General features: G+C 39.0%; 1 protein-coding gene across 3 annotated transcripts in view; it reads left to right on the top strand.

The window, feature by feature from the left end:
* The window catches only part of LOC124163225, a 794,093-nt gene that overhangs the window by 80,497 nt on the left and 692,885 nt on the right, over window positions 1-20,711 (top strand). Inside the window, exon 1 of one of the 3 annotated variants that reach the window (XM_046539974.1) lies at window positions 2,827-2,883. The exons of the other annotated variants lie outside the window; for them this stretch is intronic. Coding sequence (XP_046395930.1) covers window positions 2,842-2,883 — 42 coding nt within the window. The 5' untranslated portion in view covers window positions 2,827-2,841. Of the gene's footprint in view, window positions 1-2,826; window positions 2,884-20,711 lie in introns of those variants that run through there. 3 annotated transcript variants of the gene reach the window in all.

Below are 20,711 nucleotides of genomic sequence, written 5' to 3'. Positions count from 1 at the left end.
AAAAGTTTTACTGGAGTCGAGTGGTTACAAGCTGTAACCCCAAAATCTTAACGTGCGTGCTTTGGTAAATGTTTACTTTCACGATTGTATTCTGAGTAGATTTTTTTCTACCACTCAAATGTGTATTTTTGAGTTATTTTTTCGAATGAAAAGTAGGCGCATGTTTTGGTACTTACTGTTGCTGTCGATTTTTTTCGATTAATCGATATTTTGCTTCAAATTTAGATTTAAGTAGTGAGGTCGAAGTTTTCATTTATATTAAAAATCGACTGCTCTAAAAAATCGATAATAAACATTAAGCAATCGATTTTCAATCGAAATGAAAACCTCGATCTTTTAGCAAAAATCAAAATTTAAAGCATAAGATCGATTAATCGAAAAAAATTATATTGACGGACATTTTTCCCTCACAACCCGTACCTGCACCGCATTCGCTTCCAAGCCAGAGTGATCTTGAATATGAACTTAATCTCCGAATTTAAGGTGCATTTACACTGAGAAACATGTTATACAAACAAGTTGCTTATAACGTTTTTACGAAAAAGTTAAAAATCCGTGTAACATGTAACATTGTGTTATAAAACAAAAGTTCGTATTATACAACAAGTTTTCGGTTTCCCACACGAAGTGGGGAACCAAAAACTTGTTGTATTACACGATATTTTGTTTTATAACTCAATATTACCAGTACTACGTTATACGGATTTGTAACTTTTTCGTAAAACATGTTGCACGTAACTTGTTTGTATAACATGTTACTCAGTGTCAACGCACCTTTACTCACGGTTGCTCGCCATATCCTTAGCCATCCGCGCTTCTCCCGTTGACCCTTTAACGTCTAAGGGACGTATATGTCCCAAATTTTTTAAATTCTCTCAAAATTAAATGAGAAGATATATGATTGATTGTAAGAATTGATTCTTAATTATTTTTTTCTATTCTTATCTTGACCTTGTTTAATACATATTATAATATTTCCTGGAGTTTAGGTCAACGTATTTTATGAAAACAAGTTATAGCCAACGTTTCGATTTATTTTAAACCATAATTAGGGCTATGAAAGAAAAAGCATAAGAACAATATAAAATAAAAAGATAACAACGGTATACAATATTATTACATAAAAATGTTACGATCGCGTATTTTTCAAATCGATCGCCCTGATGATGGCTTAAAATAAATCGAAACGTTGGCTATAACTTGTTTTCATAAAATACGTTGACCTAAATTCCAGGAAATATTATAACATGAATTGATTCTTTTAAATAATAGGCTATTGGCTGCTAGTTTCGAATTCTTTTTTGCGATATGCTATAGATATTGTAGTTTCCACATTGTTAAGAACTTCACTTGAAATGCTGTTTACGAAGTGAAATTTGATATTTTATAACAAATCAATCAGACGGTCAATTATAGGAGGACATACGATTCAACCTTTACGTGTAAGTAGCCGGTGGAGTAGGTACGAAAAATTCCGAATTTGTGCCCTAATTTTCGCAGTAGTAGTTTTTTATGCCATGGGACACATATGTCCCTATGTACCATAAAAGAGTGAGAATCGGTATTACTTAACGTCCCAGGCCGTAACTCAGAAACCATTACGGATATTGCTTTCATGTAATTTTTTTTGGAATCTACGCATCAATATTTGCCTGAAAACGTATTTTGTTATGCACTATAATGGCTGCAATTAGGGATGGACGGATCCAGGATTTTTTTTCGGATCCGGATTCGGATCGGATTCTTGATTTTCGGAGCCGGATCTTTCGGATCGGATATTTTCGGATCCAAATGCATTTTCAAATTCCTGACGCTGAGATTCCCCCGATGATTGTTAAATCTCTTGGGAAGAGTCACAATATGTGCCAGTCAATTTTGCCTTTTTTATTTTCCTCGGCTGAAATTCTCCTACGTAACCTCTGCGAGAGCTTTCAAACAAAACGGTTCATGAGTAGGACAAGAATCGCATGCGACGGCGCATTCGAAGATAGAATCGGAACTTTTCAACCCTTGTGGGGCGCGCCAACCACATTAACGGCTCACTAGCGAAAGTAAATACTCGAATTTTGCAGAAATTCAGATTTGAATTTTTTTATAATTCTTTCTCGTCTTTAACGGCTTCTAATGATTTGATGGGTGAACCAAATATTTAATTAGCCATAGTTCCTTTATCCTTGGACATTATTCTATCGGACTGTACCATTTTTTTTACCAAAAAATAGTGAAAATTTAGGGTTTTGTCAAGCTTTTATCGATTTCCGCCTTCTGTGGGGCGTTGGATTCACTGAAGCTATTATTCAAAATTTCGGATCCAGGTCCGATGTCTTCCGCGACTTTGGATCCGATGTATCCGATGAAGGGCGATATCCGCGGATATTTGGATCCGAGGTATTCGATCCGACCATCCCTAGTAGCAATCCTTATGGACCTTTTAGGTTTAAGGCCTTCTCTCCTTCCCTCCACGGCGAGCGGCGGCCGGCTCTTTTGGCACGTCGCCTCCGCTGATATTTCGTACCTCGTGGCGCGCACGTTTTGGCGCCTTCTGATTCTCGTCATCCGCCTTCTCCGTCGTCGATTTCGAAACGAGGCGCGTCGCCCTCATCGTCTTCTGATCGTTGACCTTTGTTACCGTCTCGGATTAGTTAATACATATGGGTAACTACATGGTCCAATTCCAACTAATATATATATACCGACTCTCATTGGCTTGAAAGTTGGCCCCATCGCCTGCTGAAGGCCTTTTGGAAGCTGCGGGGAATAGTTTGCTGAAGGCTGAGGGGATAGGAACCGCGCGGCTGATGCCACTGTCGCAGTGTGGGAAACAGAGTGTACAAACTATTCATGTTTCAACAACTTTGGGCTACCTTGTGGGACTCAACCACGGTGAGTGCCTGACATATTTTTATCACAATCGACTCCACCATTTGTAATAGCAGATTCGTTTCTTGAATATTAATATATAGACGGGAAATTTTCAACGTAAAATTCTCAATCACCACCGACTTTGATGCAGTTCGTATCCTCGTCAGAGAAAAACAAACTGTATCAAATTCAGGTGTAATTAAATATTTTACGTGGGAAATTGTCAGTATGTGTTATTGATGTGCTAGATCAACTTTAGACTTGATTGCGATATTTCATGGAACCGTGCAACAGGCAACGTAGTGACAGAGAAACGTTTGTACGGTCCTCAGATTTTTATTTGCCGACCAAAGTTTCGATACACGATGTCATTTTCAAGGTGGAACGACACATAATGCGAGGCAGCTTATACCATTTTTTTAGAGGTGCAGGGGGTGGCTATAAATTGACGTTGGGGTAAAAAGAGTATTGGACGCTTTTCTCAGAGACTATTGGTGCGCATTTGGGTACCAAGCAAACTCATTGAAGGAAAGCTCAGTGACCTTTAATGGGTGATTAAAGTTTAAAATACTTTCAAATATATTGTATTTCATTTTGATTATGTGCTTATTTTTCCTCCCGAGCTGTTTGATGTTTAAAATTTACGCGTCAGGTGACAAATATCTACCGCTCCTAGTCGCAAAGTAAGTGTCCCAAAAAATTATTGCATTGAGGCGTATCTTGAATTCGTTGTCCACAAAATCGTATGTGTAAAACCCGAGTCATATAATCGAATCTGAAATTTCGTCCATGAATCCGTATGTCAGACTGCCAGCCCACATATTTCGGCCGCGTATTTCGGCCCAACAATTCAATTACAGTGACATACGATTTTATGGACGAAATTTAAGATACGATTTTATTACTCCAATTTTACAAATGCGATTTTCTGGACTAGAAATTCAACATACGCCTGTATGGAATGATTCATTGGGATACTGCTACTTTGCGGCTAGGAGCGGTCGATATGATGGCTATACGCGTTTACAATAACCGCCTCTGTTAGTCCATACTCCTAGCCAAGGTCGGATTCAGGATTATTTTCTGGACAAGAGTCTGACAGAAAATCAGTCTTCTCACTTTTAGGATTAAGAACAAAATGCATTAATTAATGTGCGAAATATACTTATTATTCTAATATCAAAGTTATTAATATGAAAATATTGTTAATTTACATATATATAATACCTAAAGTTTTCTTTTATGTTTCATTCACTCGGCTTATATTTTTTCAATTATCAACTCGCGATTAACAGCGGATAAATAATTACGGATTATTCTTATCTTTGTATGGCATACTCTCCGGCGCCTTAATGATTTTCTGACTTTCGCGTCGTACCATTTCGGATCGCTACCTTCTTTTTTATTTCACTGGGGCTGTAACTTTTTTACCCGAATTTCCGTGCGGGAGAAAAGCTTTTCAAGTGCCCTCTTCATTTAACTCTATAACCGATTATACAAAACAAAGCGAACGTAGCAGTGGTGTAACTAGGAATATGCTTTGGGGGAATAAGATGGCCTGGGGTGCCCCCCCCCCCCAGACAGCGGGGGTCCGGTAAAATTTTTGAAAAATGATATGCCTGGTAATACATTTTACATCAATTTGGCACTAAAAATTTAACTTTAAGCAGATGCAGTTATTATCTATGTCAAAACTAAAAAATAGTTTTAAATAATGTTTTTATTTCTCTGAGGCATTGGGGGAGGGGGGGGGGAATCTATCCCCTTACTCCCCATATTTACACCACTGGAAGGTAATAATAACGGGAACGTATTAAAAATGTTGTCTATTTATTAAGCGCCCGCCTATGCTACCTGTAGCCCCAAATGTAGGTATCGATTGCAAAGTGCAAATCGTTTTCTAGAATGGTATCGCACGAGCCTCGCCGGCTTTATTTTTTCTTCCGAGGTCTGCGCGTATAAATGCATCCGCTGTCCCGGGATATGCTGATCGGAGCACATTATGAATGCCATACATCTTAACTCGGAGGACATCCGAATCCAGAGCTCGCAGCGAGGCCTTGAGCTATTTTCAGATAAGTTTGCGTTAATGAGGCGACGGGCCGAGTTATCGTCATCGCCCTATACCCATTTCTATCGAGCTGCTCTTTCGGAGCCTTTGAAATGGACGCGGGGAAAAATAACTGCAGGAATCATCCCAGCTCGACGTTTCTCTTATACTTACGGGTAAAATGAAAACAAAAAATAGCCTCACTGAAAGATGCTGCTCGAAGAAAATAAGTACATTGTATTATCACATAAATTTCAAAATATATTTTTCTGAAATTGAACTTCATCAACTCACTGCCACAGAAATGAGCGTCCCTAGCTATGTTTAACACTAGAAAGCCCGGCTGGGTCAATTTGACCAAAAATAGAATATTTATGTTGATTATTTTGAAAGGAAGAAAAATGTTAGACTCATATTTAATGACTTTCAACTATTTAGTTTGGTTTACAACTGTGCAAAATTTAGGCCTGATATTATTATTTTTTCTATTTTTTTCTCATCACTTATACCTGCCGTGCCCGGATGGCTCATTTTGACCCAGACTATCAAATCCATTTGAAACCTTTCTACATTTCCATTGTACGCAATGTAACGGTGTGATTTATACTGAATTTTGTGAAAATGTTACAGTAATTTTTTTTAACCTGATACCATTGAAATTCATTGTACCTCCCAAACCCATCAGAGAAAAAGTGATAGGTATTCACAAAATTGTGGTAGCTAGTTTCCCATAACACCATAGAAATTGTGGAACAACTACAATTTTAATATTTTTATCCTAATTAAATTTTCTACCACCCTCCAAAATGCTTTATAAACAATACTAATAAATAAAATGGGAAGGAATTAAGTATTTTGAGTTAAATGTGCAAACGTTGTCACATTGGGTCAAAATGACCCACTCGGGCATTACAGGGTGTAAGGATTGGACGGGCATGCTATTGTTCAAGGAAGGGGAATATAAAGGGTATCGAATAACAAACTTAGGCTTTCAAACGAAATATTAGCTGTGCGAGGTGGCCCATGGAAACTGGCCCTCTTCATCTAAATGCGTGATGCGTTAGGGCGCGTTTACTCAATATGAGTTGCTGAACTGACAGTAGGCAGCTACTAGACCTAGGTACTCGCATGACAGTAGTTCGACTCGCCACGCCCGGTCACACGAGTTCGAGCTGCTATGCTGGCGTGAAAGTAGACAGTTACTGCGCGTGTGCACTAGGGTGCCTCGTTTTGCCACTTTTTTTAAGGAGCGAATCGTAATACCCGGCAAAAGTTGCGTACCCGCGTGGGTATTACAGATATGATTTTTTTTTTCAAAATCGGTTAATATATTCTGTTCGCCATTTTGCCTTGAAATTTCGAAAATTTTAATGAAAAACGTTAAAAATGTAAATAATTTAAATTTGGTTTTAGCAAGCACTCATTTTTTCCAATTGTGTGTAACATTGGTCTTTCCTTGATATTTTAGACGATAAACGCTAGCTCTATTCCTCCGCCACTGAAGTTGGCAGTTATAGTGGCGTTTCAAACCCAATTCCATGGGAATGTGTTCAAGCGAGGCTTGAACGAAATCTCTGTCCTTATAATTAGGATTCAAACGATTCCATAAGTTGCTTTGATCCTTGTAGAACATCACAAACTTTATATTTCGTTCGGAAGTCCATATCTCGGCCATATCTTGTTTTTAATCTCTTCTCGAAACATTGAAACACGAAGAATGCAACTGGCGTGGTGCTAGACGTACTTACGAGCTGCTGTCATTCCGCAATACCGAGCAAGTTGACGTCCAAGTCACATGCGAAATGCTGCTGGTGGTGGGGGAAGGCGAGAGGCGAGTAAAAACAAAAATCTTTGTAGTAACTCGGATACGAGTTACTGACCGACTCGCACATATCAGTGCCTCGTATGGTGCGGTCACACGGTGCGAGTACCTTCGCTGCAGAAACAGACTAGGCCACCTCGGATACTAGATCGCAGTGGCGCAGCGAGGGTGGGTTTTGGGGTATAAACCCCCCCTCCCCCCCAGAGCTCAGAAATTTTGAAAAGTTTAATCATTTTACTTAATTAGATTAATATTACTTACAGAATAGTGTAAGTATTAACAAAATATCCCTCCGAAAGCCGTAAAACTCACCATTTTGAACCATTTATCTAAATTTTTTTCTGGGGGAGGGCCCCCGCATCTTCCACTTACCCTGGCGGGTATTCCACACCCCCAGACACCCCAGTATTAGTTGTGCCTAAACCCCCCCGTAGCCTGAATTCCTAGCTGCGCCCCTGCTAGATAGAACTGTGTAAACCAGGCCTTAGAGCAACTTAAGAGTAGATGATGATATTTTATGGATAGGCGGTACCATAGTGACGGAAATACGTTTTTATGGTCCGCGGTTTTTATTTAACGATCATGGTTAATATTAACACGTCTGTGGCTTAGTCTGGGGTGATCTCTACCCTCACCTATCAAAACCAACTTTCGGGATGAATTACTGGTGAGCGAGTGAGTCAATCTTAATGATTATTTTGGATCATGATGAAGATACACATGTAGTTGTTCATCCTTTTAGTAACATTCAATAATCCTACTAACCGGAAATTTCTTACTTAAGCGAAATTACTTTAATTTCGCTTGATGATCGGTTTCGATACTTTTCGTATCACCTTCAGATCTTCGCGACACATTTTCAACACACTTTATGTTATCTTCAGTCTATACTAAATATATCGACACCGGTTGTGAAGTGAAATTATAATACGAGTGTATGTATTTGTGAATAGTTACCAGTAACATTTAATTTATAAATATTTTATCATTCCGTCAGATTAAACCTGATAAAAATCTCAAGAATAAATTAATTAATTTAAAAAAATATAATTTTAAAGTACATTTAAAAATGATTTCAAAAGTATTCCATTATATTCTGGTGGAAGAGATGTGGGAGAACTTAATGGTGGCTTCGGATTCCACATTTATTCTACGTTAACAAAACGAAGAAGCAGCACTTGTAGCGAAATTTGTTGCGTACATTTAGAGCGTTGGTTTAAAAAATATTATGATACCTCATCTAACAAGCGAAGAGTGAGATGTGTGGTATGAGCGTACATTATGGTAATCTGAGTCAAAGATTACCTGTTATGGAGGTCTTAATGATGTAAGTTTTGACTTCGAAGCGAGCAGCTGGTTGAAATGCCTGTCTTGCGAATGGAGTCTTAAAACGTTGATCGGATCCAAACCCGCCTATCATGTCAAATGTCAGATTATATCTCATTGATCATACATCCTGTAATCCAAGATTTTCTTTCCATAATCGTCCTCCTCGTTTTTCATTCCTTTCATCGTTTCCTTCTACGGGTTTTTTAGTTTCCTTCGCACCGAACTCAGTCTCGACTCCCTTATTTTCCCTCTTCTCTCAGTTCATCCGATATAGTGTCTATCTCGTCTATATTTATTTTCCTCAGTCCAAATTTCTCTTCGCCCCATTGGAAATACATCTCTGCAATGTCGAATAAATATTTACTCTTGAGGCTATAGAAGCTTGTTTTTTTGTTGCTATGGAGTCGTCGCCAATGTGTTTAAATACGTAGTTCCTTTTATGTTCGTAATTTTTCTTGTTGAAGGCTGCTTTTAATGGGGTATTCGCTAGTTTCCAGCTGATGGTTCAACGTTTCAATGTCTTAGTCTCTCATCTTCCTCTGGTTATGGGTTGAACTTGGTTTTTCCGGTTTTTTTCTGCGGGAATGCAAATATCTCGATGATTATTTTTGATGTGTTGTCTCAAGTGTTGCCTTCCCATCCTCATTATCTGGAGTATATTACCGTACTTTACTGTCGATAGGCATTGCCAACGATTGCTTTTAAATAAAATTAGTTTTTTCTTGCGTTCACCAATGGTGGAGTTTCTTTGCTTTAAGTTTTAAACTAGTTGGCGCTCTTTTCAAGAGGTACAAGACATTTGTGGATGATTATAATCATTTTACTGCTGTGTATTTCTTGAAAACAAAGTCAGAAGCCTTTCATTATCTGAAGATTTATGAGAAAATGGCAACATCTCATTTTTGTACAAAGTTAAGTCGTTTCAGGTGTGATAATGGCAGGGAGTATGTTACCAATGACATTAAAGTGTACTTTGAAGAACGAGGTATACAATTTGAGTCCACAATACCATACACGCCACAGCAAAATGGGGTGGCAGAACGAATGAATCGTACAATACTTGAAAAAGCAAGATGTTTGATACACAGCTCTGGTTTATCAAAAGCTTTGTTATTTAATAGACTTATAATAATAGACTAAGATAATAATAGACTTATATAATAATTAACTAGAGCTAGATTAACTGAAAAGCTAAGGTTAGTCTATCAGTAGACATAGTCTCTATGGCTGTGACGACCACGTTATATTCTTGCGGCAAGGTAAGCAACAAATGACATATTATATCCGGCTCACTCACATTGGCGCCCGTTGACTTCAGTTGACGTATCAGTCGATCGAAATGGAGAAAATGATTTTCTAGATTTTCTTTCTTCGGGTTATGCTGACAAGCCGGAGATAAAAGCTGTCTTCTAATTTGTAACTGAGTTGCTAACCCTTTCCTTTCTAAAGTATCTTTCAGCTCCTTCCATACGCTCTATGCTGATGTTTTTCCTTTTGCGTACTCCAAATGACTGTTCGCAAGCTTCCGAATTATTAGTCCTTTGCATCTTTTGTCACGACTCCGTAATTTAGCGTTCGCTTCTTCTCGAGCTGTACGTTCCGACGCTGCTTCATTTAGGATCGGTCCTGGATAAACTGGTTCTTCCTCTGTGAGTGTTAAGAGATCCAATTCATCCATTAACGTTTCCATCCGAAATTTCCAGTCGTCGTATTCTTTCCCGTCGAACAAAGGAACTTTGAATCTGTCGTCTCCATATTCCGCCGCCATTCTTCAGCGTAATTTTTTCCGATAGAATTTCAATGTTAACTATTGCGGAACGTCGTTGTTAAAATGTATCTCGAAAATTGATGATTATGATTCTAATTGAAGCTTAATGACTGGGTGCCCATAACCTGTTATTTAAGAGGTACAAAGGTTCAGCGAAATAAGAAAGCCGTGCATTCCAGTCAGACAACAATACCAGACTGCCCGATACTCACGTATCGAACCTATTTATTTATATTGGAAACATCCAAACAAACAGATAGAATTGCATACATTCCAACACTCCACCTCAATTCTAGCAATGTCCAAAAACACGAAAAAACAAGCATTCAAATGTGGAAACACACATTACATAAATTCTCTAAAATGTTATGGAAGAACATATATATCTTTCTTTGAAGAATAAGAAAAAGAACAACTATAAATATAAACAATTTAAACGAGGTCTAGTTTAAACTATTTGCTTCACACCCAAACCAGTGCGATGATTGAGAAAAGATTCACCAACTAGTCCTTTAGTTAATATGTCTGCCTTCTGTTGAGCAGTTGGTATATATTATACTGAGAGAATTTTCTTCTCAACTAAGTCTCTCACAAAATGATACTTAACATTCATATGTTTAAGTCTTTTGTGTTCCCACTTTGTTAAACAGGCAATACATGAACTATTATCCTCATAGATAGTAGTTGGGTCCTCTACTCTTACACCCAAATCATCAAGAAGATACTTCAACCACAAAAATTCTGTACATGCCATTGCAAGAGCTACATACTCGGCCTCAGTTGTAGAAATGGCTACAGTGGTTTGTTTACGAGTGGCCCAGCTTATAGTTGCTCCAAACACCTGGAACAAATAGCCGGATGTAGACTTGGAGTCTGTTGTGTCTCCAGCCCAATCTGAGTCTGCATATCCTACTAATATTGGTGTGGAACTTCGTTCAAAAACAAGGCCATAGTCAATGGTCCCTTTTAGGTAACGTAGGATTCGCTTAAGTCCCACCCATTGGGCCTCTGTGGCTGTAGTTTGATACCTGCTAAACATATTGACACAAGCACTAAGATCCGGCCGTGTGGTGTACATCAAATACATAAGACATCCTACAAGCTCTCTGTATGGCTTCTCATTAATGATACAGGAACCTTCCAAAGTTGTTACAGGTCTGGCTTCCATTGGAAACTTGATTGGATGACAATCTTCCATACCAAATCGCTGCAGCAGATTGTTGATATATGACTGCTGGCTGAGGATGATCCTGTCACTGTACCTGTCAATCTTTATATTTAGAAAACATCTCAAAGGACCTAGATCAGTCATTTTAAATTCATTCTTGAGTTTCTCTTTGACAGTTAGAAGATCTTCAAGAAGACTAGCTGCAACAATAATATCATCAACATAACATAAAACATATATTACTCTATTAACATTACCTTTAATATACAAACACCGATCATGTTGAGACTGAGTGAAGCCCAATTGTTTTATGAAGGAATCAAACTTCTTGTTCCATTCTCGTGGAGCTTGTTTGAGACCATACAGGCTTTTTTTAAGTTTGCAGACTAGTTGTTCATTGCCTTCAGTATAACCTTCAGGTTGTTTCATATAAATATCTTCACTGAGGTTCCCATGAAGAAATGCATTCTTGACATCTAGTTGCTCTGCATGGAGTCCATCTTGATTGCATTTTGCTAGCAGGATTCGTAAAGTAACAAGGCTTGCTACTGGTGAATAAGTTTCTTCGTAATCATACCCCTTGCGCTGAGCACATCCTTTCACAACAAGACGAGCCTTGTAGCGATCAACATCCCCATTTTCATTCCGCTTTACTTTGAAAACCCACTTGCAATCAATTGCTCTCCTTCCAGGAGGTAATGGAGTTAAATACCAAGTTTCATTTTCATTAAGAGCCTTCATTTCTTCATTAACTGCATTGTACCACTTGCCTTGATCCTCTATCCCTTTGATACTCGAGAAATTCTCAGGTACATCATCAAGAAATGCTTCAGCACTCATAGCACAAACTGTTCCATATCCTGTATCATAATCTTCTAGATAAGCAGGTCTTTTCCTTTCTCTGACTGACCTTCTGACTTGATCATCTACTTCCCATTCTCCACCTAAATTCTTGTCTCCACCTGAATTTTGAACTCTCTCTGCTGGGTAGTACTCTTCATTTTCACCTTGATTTCCTTGATTTTCTTTCCAGTATCCTAATTCCCTCTTAGCTTGGAACTTCTTTTCATCAAAAATTACATCTCTTCCTCTTACTATCTTTTTTAGTTCTGGATCCCAAAGTCTGTACCCATTAGTGCAATACCCTACAAAAATGTACTTCTTACATCTGGATTCTAGCTTACTCCTCATTAATTGTTTAGGAGTGTGCAGGTAGGCTGTACATCCAAAAATTTTTAATTTATTTAGATCTGGTTGTTTTCCATACCAGAGGTAAGCTGGAACTTCCTTTTCCAGAGCTTTTGTGGGAGTCCTGTTGATTAAATATACAGCAGTAAGTACTGCTTCTGTCCACAAAGCTTTTGATAAACCAGAGCTGTGTATCAAACATCTTGCTTTTTCAAGTATTGTACGATTCATTCGTTCTGCCACCCCATTTTGCTGTGGCGTGTATGGTATTGTGGACTCAAATTGTATACCTCGTTCTTCAAAGTACACTTTAATGTCATTGGTAACATACTCCCTGCCATTATCACACCTGAAACGACTTAACTTTGTACAAAAATGAGATGTTGCCATTTTCTCATAAATCTTCAGATAATGAAAGGCTTCTGACTTTGTTTTCAAGAAATATACAGCAGTAAAATGAGTATAATCATCCACAAATGTCATTATATACTTCATCCCATCATATGACATTGGAGATACTGGTCCAACCAGATCACTATGCACAAGTTCCAATGGACGTTTTGCTCTGAGTCTTCCGTGCATGTGTGGTAGTTTTGTTTGTTTTCCAGTCACGCAATGCTCGCATATACTCTTGAACTTATCTTCTTTAATTCCATCCACCAGTGTGGTTAATTTCTTTAAACCATCTTTGGAAATGTGTCCTAGTCTTTGGTGCCATAAATGTTCTGCTTCCATTGAAAGGCAAGCTGTGTGTGCACTCCGAAAAATAATTTTGTATAATTTTCCACAGCGCCTGGCAACTGCTACTGTTCGACCACCTTTCAAAATTTTTCCTATTCCATCTGCAAACAGCACACCATAACCATGAGAATCCAATTTTTGAACTGATAGGAGATTCATCTCAAGATCAGGTACCCTTAACACGTTTGCAATGTGTAACTTAACCCATTTTCCGTTATTAAAAATAACACCATCAATATCCCCTTTTTCTTTGGCAGTCATCAGCTGTCCAGTTTTAGCAACTTTAATGTTGATGGGTATCTTCAATGGAGTAACATTGCTGAGAGGAGTTAGTTCCCCAACTAAATGCTCAGTAGCTGCAGAGTCTAAAGTAAAACTTATTTCACCTTCAGACTGTGAGCTTGTTCCCATAGCAGTTGATTCCTCCTCCATTGTCATCTACTTGTCTTCTATCTCCGCATGTGCTGCAAAGCTGATTCCGTAGTCGTCTGCTGAAGATTCTTCATCGTCGTTGGCTGCATGAGCGTGCCCACTCTTATTTTTACCCTTCCAGCATTCAGCCCTTAAATGACCTGGTTTACCACAGTTGTGACAGCGAATACGAAATTTATTGTCATTCTTTACCTCCGCTACGTCATTCTTCCGTGTATTCCGATAGTTGTTCTTTACTCGTTTGGACTGTGTAGCGAATGCCGTCGTAGATGGAACCTCAGAATTCATATCCTGCTCTCCGTTAGCCAAAAACGATCGCTTGGATTCCTCATCAAGTAATCTGTTCTTCACAAAAGCTAAGGTTAGTCTATCAGTAGACATAGTCTCTATGGCTGTGACGACCACGTTATATTCTTGCGGCAAGGTAAGCAACAAATGACATATTATATCCGGCTCACTCACATTGGCGCCCGTTGACTTCAGTTGACGTATCAGTCGATCGAAATGAAGAAAATGATTTTCTAGATTTTCTTTCTTCGGGTTATGCTGACAAGCCGGAGATAAAAGCTGTCTTCTAATTTGTAACTGAGTTGCTAACCCTTTCCTTTCTAAAGTATCTTTCAGCTCCTTCCATACGCTCTATGCTGATGTTTTTCCTTTTGCGTACTCCAAATGACTGTTCGCAAGCTTCCGAATTATTAGTCCTTTGCATCTTTTGTCACGACTCCGTAATTTAGCGTTCGCTTCTTCTCGAGCTGTACGTTCCGACGCTGCTTCATTTAGGATCGGTCCTGGATAAACTGGTTCTTCCTCTGTGAGTGTTAAGAGATCCAATTCATCCATTAACGTTTCCATCCGAAATTTCCAGTCGTCGTATTCTTTCCCGTCGAACAAAGGAACTTTGAATCTGTCGTCTCCATATTCCGCCGCCATTCTTCAGCGTAATTTTTTCCGATAGAATTTCAATGTTAACTATTGCGGAACGTCGTTGTTAAAATGTATCTCGAAAATTGATGATTATGATTCTAATTGAAGCTTAATGACTGGGTGCCCATAACCTGTTATTTAAGAGGTACAAAGGTTCAGCGAAATAAGAAAGCCGTGCATTCCAGTCAGACAACAATACCAGACTGCCCGATACTCACGTATCGAACCTATTTATTTATATTGGAAACATCCAAACAAACAGATAGAATTGCATACATTCCAACAGATAGGCATTGCCAACGATTACTTTTAAATAAAATTAGATTTTTGTTGCGTTCACCAATGGCGGAGTTTCTTTGCTTTAAGTTTTAAACTAGTTGGCGCTCTTTTCAAGTTTTCAACCCTTAATGTTGTATAATGTGGTAATATGTCCATTCTACGATTTCACTGGTTATAATTATCGCCTGATGTAGACAATCGTATAAGGGCAGGTGGAAGGGAAGAAAGAAAGGCAAAGAATGGCCCCGAATTACTTACATAGGAAAGGCTATAAGGGATGTAAAAGAAAAGAAATACGTCGCTATGAAAAGGTTAGCAGATAGGAGAGAGGAATGGAGTTCCGCGTCAAACCAATCTTAAGATTTTTTGCTTATTATGGTGATGATCATTACCGTTATTTGGTTTTTATTTTTTCAACTTTATTTGCCGTTGAAAATGTGGTTCATAAACTGAAAACCAAAGTAACGCTGTTACCTTATTTTACTCTGACTGAAAAAATGTTTCAGGCACAGTACGTCCCGTTTTGGGGAATTTGAAACCTTTTCCGCAGTTGGTAGCAGAGTGCTACATGTTAGGATCGCATTTGGCAACTCTGATTAACTCGGGACTGTGCAAGTGTCATTTTAGCACTTTCGTCCAGCATGCATGGTTTATAAATACCCAGGCCTTCCTATGTCATTGCTCCCTTTACGCCATGATCTCTTGCATTGCGAGGTTTTCTCCGGGCCACGACTGTTGAATTCGTGGGCTGCGGGCTAAGCCATAACCATTATATGAGAACCGCACCGATGAGGATAAAGAATGGTTTATAGAAAATATTAGGGAAAAATCAAAGTAAACTCGTAGCCAAAAATATGTCTCATAGGTCTGAGGCGTTTATAAACAAATAACTCTTGAGGGACACGATCAGTCATTCTTCTGGAGGGCCGACTCATAGAACAAAATAGTAATATATACCGCATACTGCGAATTATTTTCAACCGAGGAAAGTGGACTTCATGCAGGCCTTATTTTATGTACCAAACTATGATGACGTTACCTTGTACCCTTATGTGAATGGCAGTAATATTTGTGCAAGTAAACATTCAATTGTACAAAAAAGCAATTCCATGCGTACGTATATTACTAGAAGGAAGAGTGACGTAAAGTATTTGTACAGCCAGGGATTCGGACTCACAAAAAATTTTCGGGGGGCCCAAACCGGGGATCTTGCCCCAGGAAATTTTATAAGTAGTGAGTTTTAAGTTTTTAAGCATTTTATAAGAGTCATATGATCAAAATTAGAACCCTGATACCTCGAATCTCGATATCTGGACACTCCGGGGAAAATCGACAAGCCTGACACATTTTTTTTCCTCATACCCATAACGAATTTTTGAGGGAGCTCGGGCCCCCTCAAGCCCCACGTAGTCGGCGCCACTGTGTACAGGGATTTTTATTTACCAGAGGTTTATGTGGAGCAGTATTTCACCCTACTATCCCACACCCCCAAATTGAAAGTCCCTCTTCAATTCATATTGAAGCATATTTATTTTAATTCTAGCTATGAGTTCTATTCCCTCTTTCTCCCCTTGCTCTGTTAACCCTACATTCTTCCCTCTGACGCGCGTTTAAGTATATCCTCCCAGCCTAGTCCTCGGTCCATCGAAACCTTCAGCTTCCTCCGTCGAATGAAATTACGAATAAAACGATAGCTCTGTTCATTTTTATAGTTGACTTGGTGGTAATTGGGTGATCTGGTAATCTTCGATGATCCCTGCACTCAATTGGAGGGGTGAAATGGGAGCATTTTGGACACCCTGAGTTAATCAAAGTCGACACAAGTCTTAAGCCACAGACCTGGCCTCACCATGACTCTATCCAGGGCCGCTTACATCTGTTTCACTTCAACCAGAACGAATTCATATCATTGGACCAGAGTTGATTTGATGCAAGACTCACTGCTACAGAAATCGGTAGCAACTGCCTTTGTAAAGTGGACGGGGTCAAGGAGCAACTGAAACTGATTCAGCTGTCTCATGCTGTAAGCTCAGCTGGCAATTCCATTCGATTTGGATGGATAATGACTGATCGATAATCTCTTTAGCTTGTGCCTTGCGTGGATGAATTTTAAGAGAAGTATACGACGAATTACTTAACATGCAAATGCTAAGCATTGGAGTTAGTTTACCATTGATAGTTAGAATACCATCGGGCTGTTAGTTTACCTGTGATAGATCATCAGGGAATACTTATGTACAATAAATTGCCTACTTATATTAAACATATCAAAAGTTCCTTTAAATTCAAGTGTGCCGGGAAAAAACTACTTTTATGTAAATTATTCTTTAGTGTAGATGGTTTTCTAATGCAAGCTAATTTAAATGTATAATTGAAATGAGTTAATCCCAAAAAATTGCAAATTGTATGTATTTGTATTTTTCATATTGTTTTGATATTGTACACCTTGTTTTTTTATTGAAATGAAGTGTAAAACATGTAATGTTATTGACAAAGCCATGCATAATTCATATGCTTATGGTGACTGAATAAATTGAATTGAATTGACAAGTCCGCGGTACAAGCTCACCTGAAATGCTTTTGATGTAATTGGCGAAGGCAGTAATTTCATAGCATTAAGCAGAAGCTCTTAATGAATAGAAAATCAATTTTAACCATCGCCTTCTTTGTAATGGGGGGCAATTTGAAAATAGCACGAACCCTGTCCCTGCCTAACCCTGCCCTAGCATATCCCTGTGAAACTATCGTTGTTAAATTTTTCTAAGGAATGAATTACATTTAGTCGAGAATTCTTACGTTCGTTACGTGTGAAATGCACCAAAACCATCTCATTCCTTCGTTCTTTCCATTGGATCTCTTGTAGGTACTTTACTCCTTCCATTTAAAATTTGGTATTTGGCTCCCTCTTCAAAATGGGTCTTAGCCGTCGAAATTGATTGTGGAATATATATCACTACGTGGAATGCACATCTTTTGTTTCATTTACAATGTTTAATACTTATAATGCCCACCAAGTCCTTATTATCCATTATTAACCCTATAATTTTTATTACCCAGGGCAATTTAAATCTTCGTATTGATGAGTGTCGATGATTATGCATAGAAATAAGTGTACCTGTATCAATAGTTTCGATGAAAATATTCGTTTCCGGTTGCTACCAAGTCGGTTGCTATGGTGATGGCAACAGTTTACTAAATTGTTGCCAATGCCACAGCAACCGACGCGACGGTTGGTATGGCATTGGCAACATTTTCGCAGCGCGGTATAAACCGGAAATGAAGAACTTCATCGAGCACCGCGGAAATCTCCGTTACCAAATTGTGTCTGTTTTCTACAAGGAGTGCTCTTTGATTTTTTTAATGGAAGAGCTAAGTTGAATACAGGATCTCGTTCTCGAAATGAGATCCCAGTGGTCCGAATGTGAGTTGCGATGCCGCCTTCCCTCCCTTGGTGAGTTATCCCCACGTGATCTGCAATTAGAATGGGATCTGGACGTTCGCCAGCTGAGGCCTCCTTACGCGGTCGGAAAACACCCCGCGAATGGACGTGGGACAGGCTAACTCCAAAGTAGCGTTATCTTCTGCGATTTCAAATGTAAACGTAAATGTAAACTCACAGGTTTGGCATGGAAAATGTGGGTGGAACTAGGTAAATATCCAGAAAATTTAGTCCAGTATGTTATTTGTGAAGGAATGGATTGATATGGCATGGCATGCGGTGACCGATATCTTAGGTCGTTTGCACTTAAGAGAATAATGGTAAGGAGGGACGGATGGAGTGAAACCCGGCGTCGGCATTAGCGATTTGTTACCGAAAGGAGTCTAGGAGATCACGGTTTAACGTTCAATCGACTGATGGTGTGCTGTGCTTAATGTGTCCTGCACATAATTATCAAGCAGGGATTAGGCAGTCCCAGAAAAATCTCCGCTACCGCCGCGGCGTGCGCCGGTATTTGAACCCGGGCCTACAGGGTGTGAAGCCATTACTCTACCCTTTTATTTTGTCGCACGGATAGTTATGTCATAAATTCAAACAATAAATTAAGATAGATATATTTTCCGAACGAATAGGTATGGTAATTCGTTTTTCCCCGAACAATAAAGGACTTGAATCTATGGAGGGCGGAACTTCGTTGGATCATTTCCTTTTCATGTGTGAATAGCTGGTGTCTTAACATCCCCCACCACACGCTGATTGAGGCTACTTGCGGGGTAGTATGTAGATGTAGATGTTCCCACCGTGCTAATCCGATACCCCTGAAATAGATTATTTAATTTATTTTTTATACATCTCTAGTTCTATTTATGTTCCGCCAGGCATAAATACACTCATTATAGGACACCACTAGCATAAATAGTAATACTATCATGTAAAATCTGCTTAAATACTTATTTCATTAAATTCCATATTTTATAATCTGTTCTATTCCACCAATACAAGGGCGTAGCCAGCGATGGGCAGGAGGGGGTAGCTGCCCTCCCCCCCTAGAAGCAAAATCGCAAATGTCTTTAAGGAAAACAATATTTTTTCAAGCAAATGATTTTAAAAACTAATAAAGAGCTGTTACAGTATCCTTAAATGATGGTTTCATTCACCTGTTCCATGCTTAAATGTTACCTATGACTTGAACAACCATGTCTTGCACCCCCCTTAGTATTGATCCTGGGTACGCCCTTACCACCAACTACGTACGTCAAAATTCCAGCTACGTTAGGAATCATAGTAAAATAACGTAAATGCTGCTCTACAGGATCCCTAAAACCCTGTTGGCTAATGAAGTATTTCCGAAGAAAAGAGCCCCCGAAAGCCTGAAAAAATGGGAAATTAAATCTTTTGACGTAAAAAATGGAATTAAATCTTATTCCTGCTAATTAATTCACTAATACAGTTCATTTACCAGATTCTCGAGGTTTTCTAAGATTAAACAGGCACAAATTCGATCCGAAAATCACTCTTAAAGTCTGGAAAAGTTAGGCAATGAAGCCAGGAAATCACTGCATAGAAAAGATGGATATTCTCGTTAAAAAAAAAGCCTCGGGACGCATACGCCTTGAGTGATGGGGAGAAGTGCAAGAATAGTGAGAATAGGGTGGTGAAAAGTAGGCAATAGTTGGAATAGAAAATGTACTTGCAGTACGCTTATGCAATCCCAAGATTCGTGGCGCAGGAAAAAGTGCAAAACGTAAAAATTACCTGAAATACGCTATTTATTTTACTCTTTTGGGGAGGAATGATGTCAGTGGTATGCGTGAAACAATATTAAGTTTTAAATATGCCAAAATTTCAATTCCAAAAGTATGTTTTCATTTTTAGTAGGCCCAAAAAATTAATCCTCTATTATTTACACCGAAGTCGTACAAAAAAGTCAAAAGACGATGTTTACCATTATACTACACCAGGTAACAGGGGTGCAGCTAGGTATTAAGTCTGGGGGGGGGGGATTTCAGCGCAACTAATACTGCAGAGTCTTTGGGGTATAGAATACCCGCCAGGATAAGCGGGGGTTGCGGGGGCCCTCCCCCCGAAAAAAATAGGATAAATGGTTCCAAATGGTGTTACGGATTTTTGGAGGATATTTTATTAATCCTTGCACTATTCTATAATAATTATTTTCCCAATGAGGTAAAATGAATTAAACTAAAAAAATTTCTCAGAGCTCTGGGAGGGGGGGAGTTTATCCCTCAAAACCACCCCCTCGCTGCGCCAATGACAGGGAAGACATACTTGCAAAGCATGTGCAAAGGGTATGATAGACTGTATATTAGTCCGTTGAGTAGGTTAAATGCCCACTGTTTTCTTCACGTCTTTGGCCGTTTTCCAATTCGCAATTATTCACCCCTCGTGCACTTTTCGATCGTCAACTTACGGATGTGACGACAGCAAGGGTGGATCCAATCGGCGAGGGCGCAAGGGAACAAAGGGTAAGTGAATAAGGGAACGCGGATGCTCCCATGACCTCGTAGGAAGTGGACGTGAAAATGGCGGCAATGGAAAACTCAGAAATCTTGAACTGGAGTTGTAATTAATGTTGTGCTTATTATGTGCAAAGAGAGTGTCCAATCGGTGCCAGAAAAGTCAAAATACTAAGCCGTCTAAATTACAAACGTAAACAAACCGAGAAGCAGGGTGATATTGATTCTTAAA

The sequence above is a fragment of the Ischnura elegans genome, chromosome 8 (assembly GCF_921293095.1).
Source record: "Ischnura elegans chromosome 8, ioIscEleg1.1, whole genome shotgun sequence".
In the NCBI taxonomy this organism is placed as follows: Eukaryota; Metazoa; Arthropoda; class Insecta; order Odonata; family Coenagrionidae; genus Ischnura; species Ischnura elegans.
The sequence above is the reverse complement of the archived record's forward strand: the minus strand, read 5'-3'. Positions and strand labels throughout refer to the sequence as shown.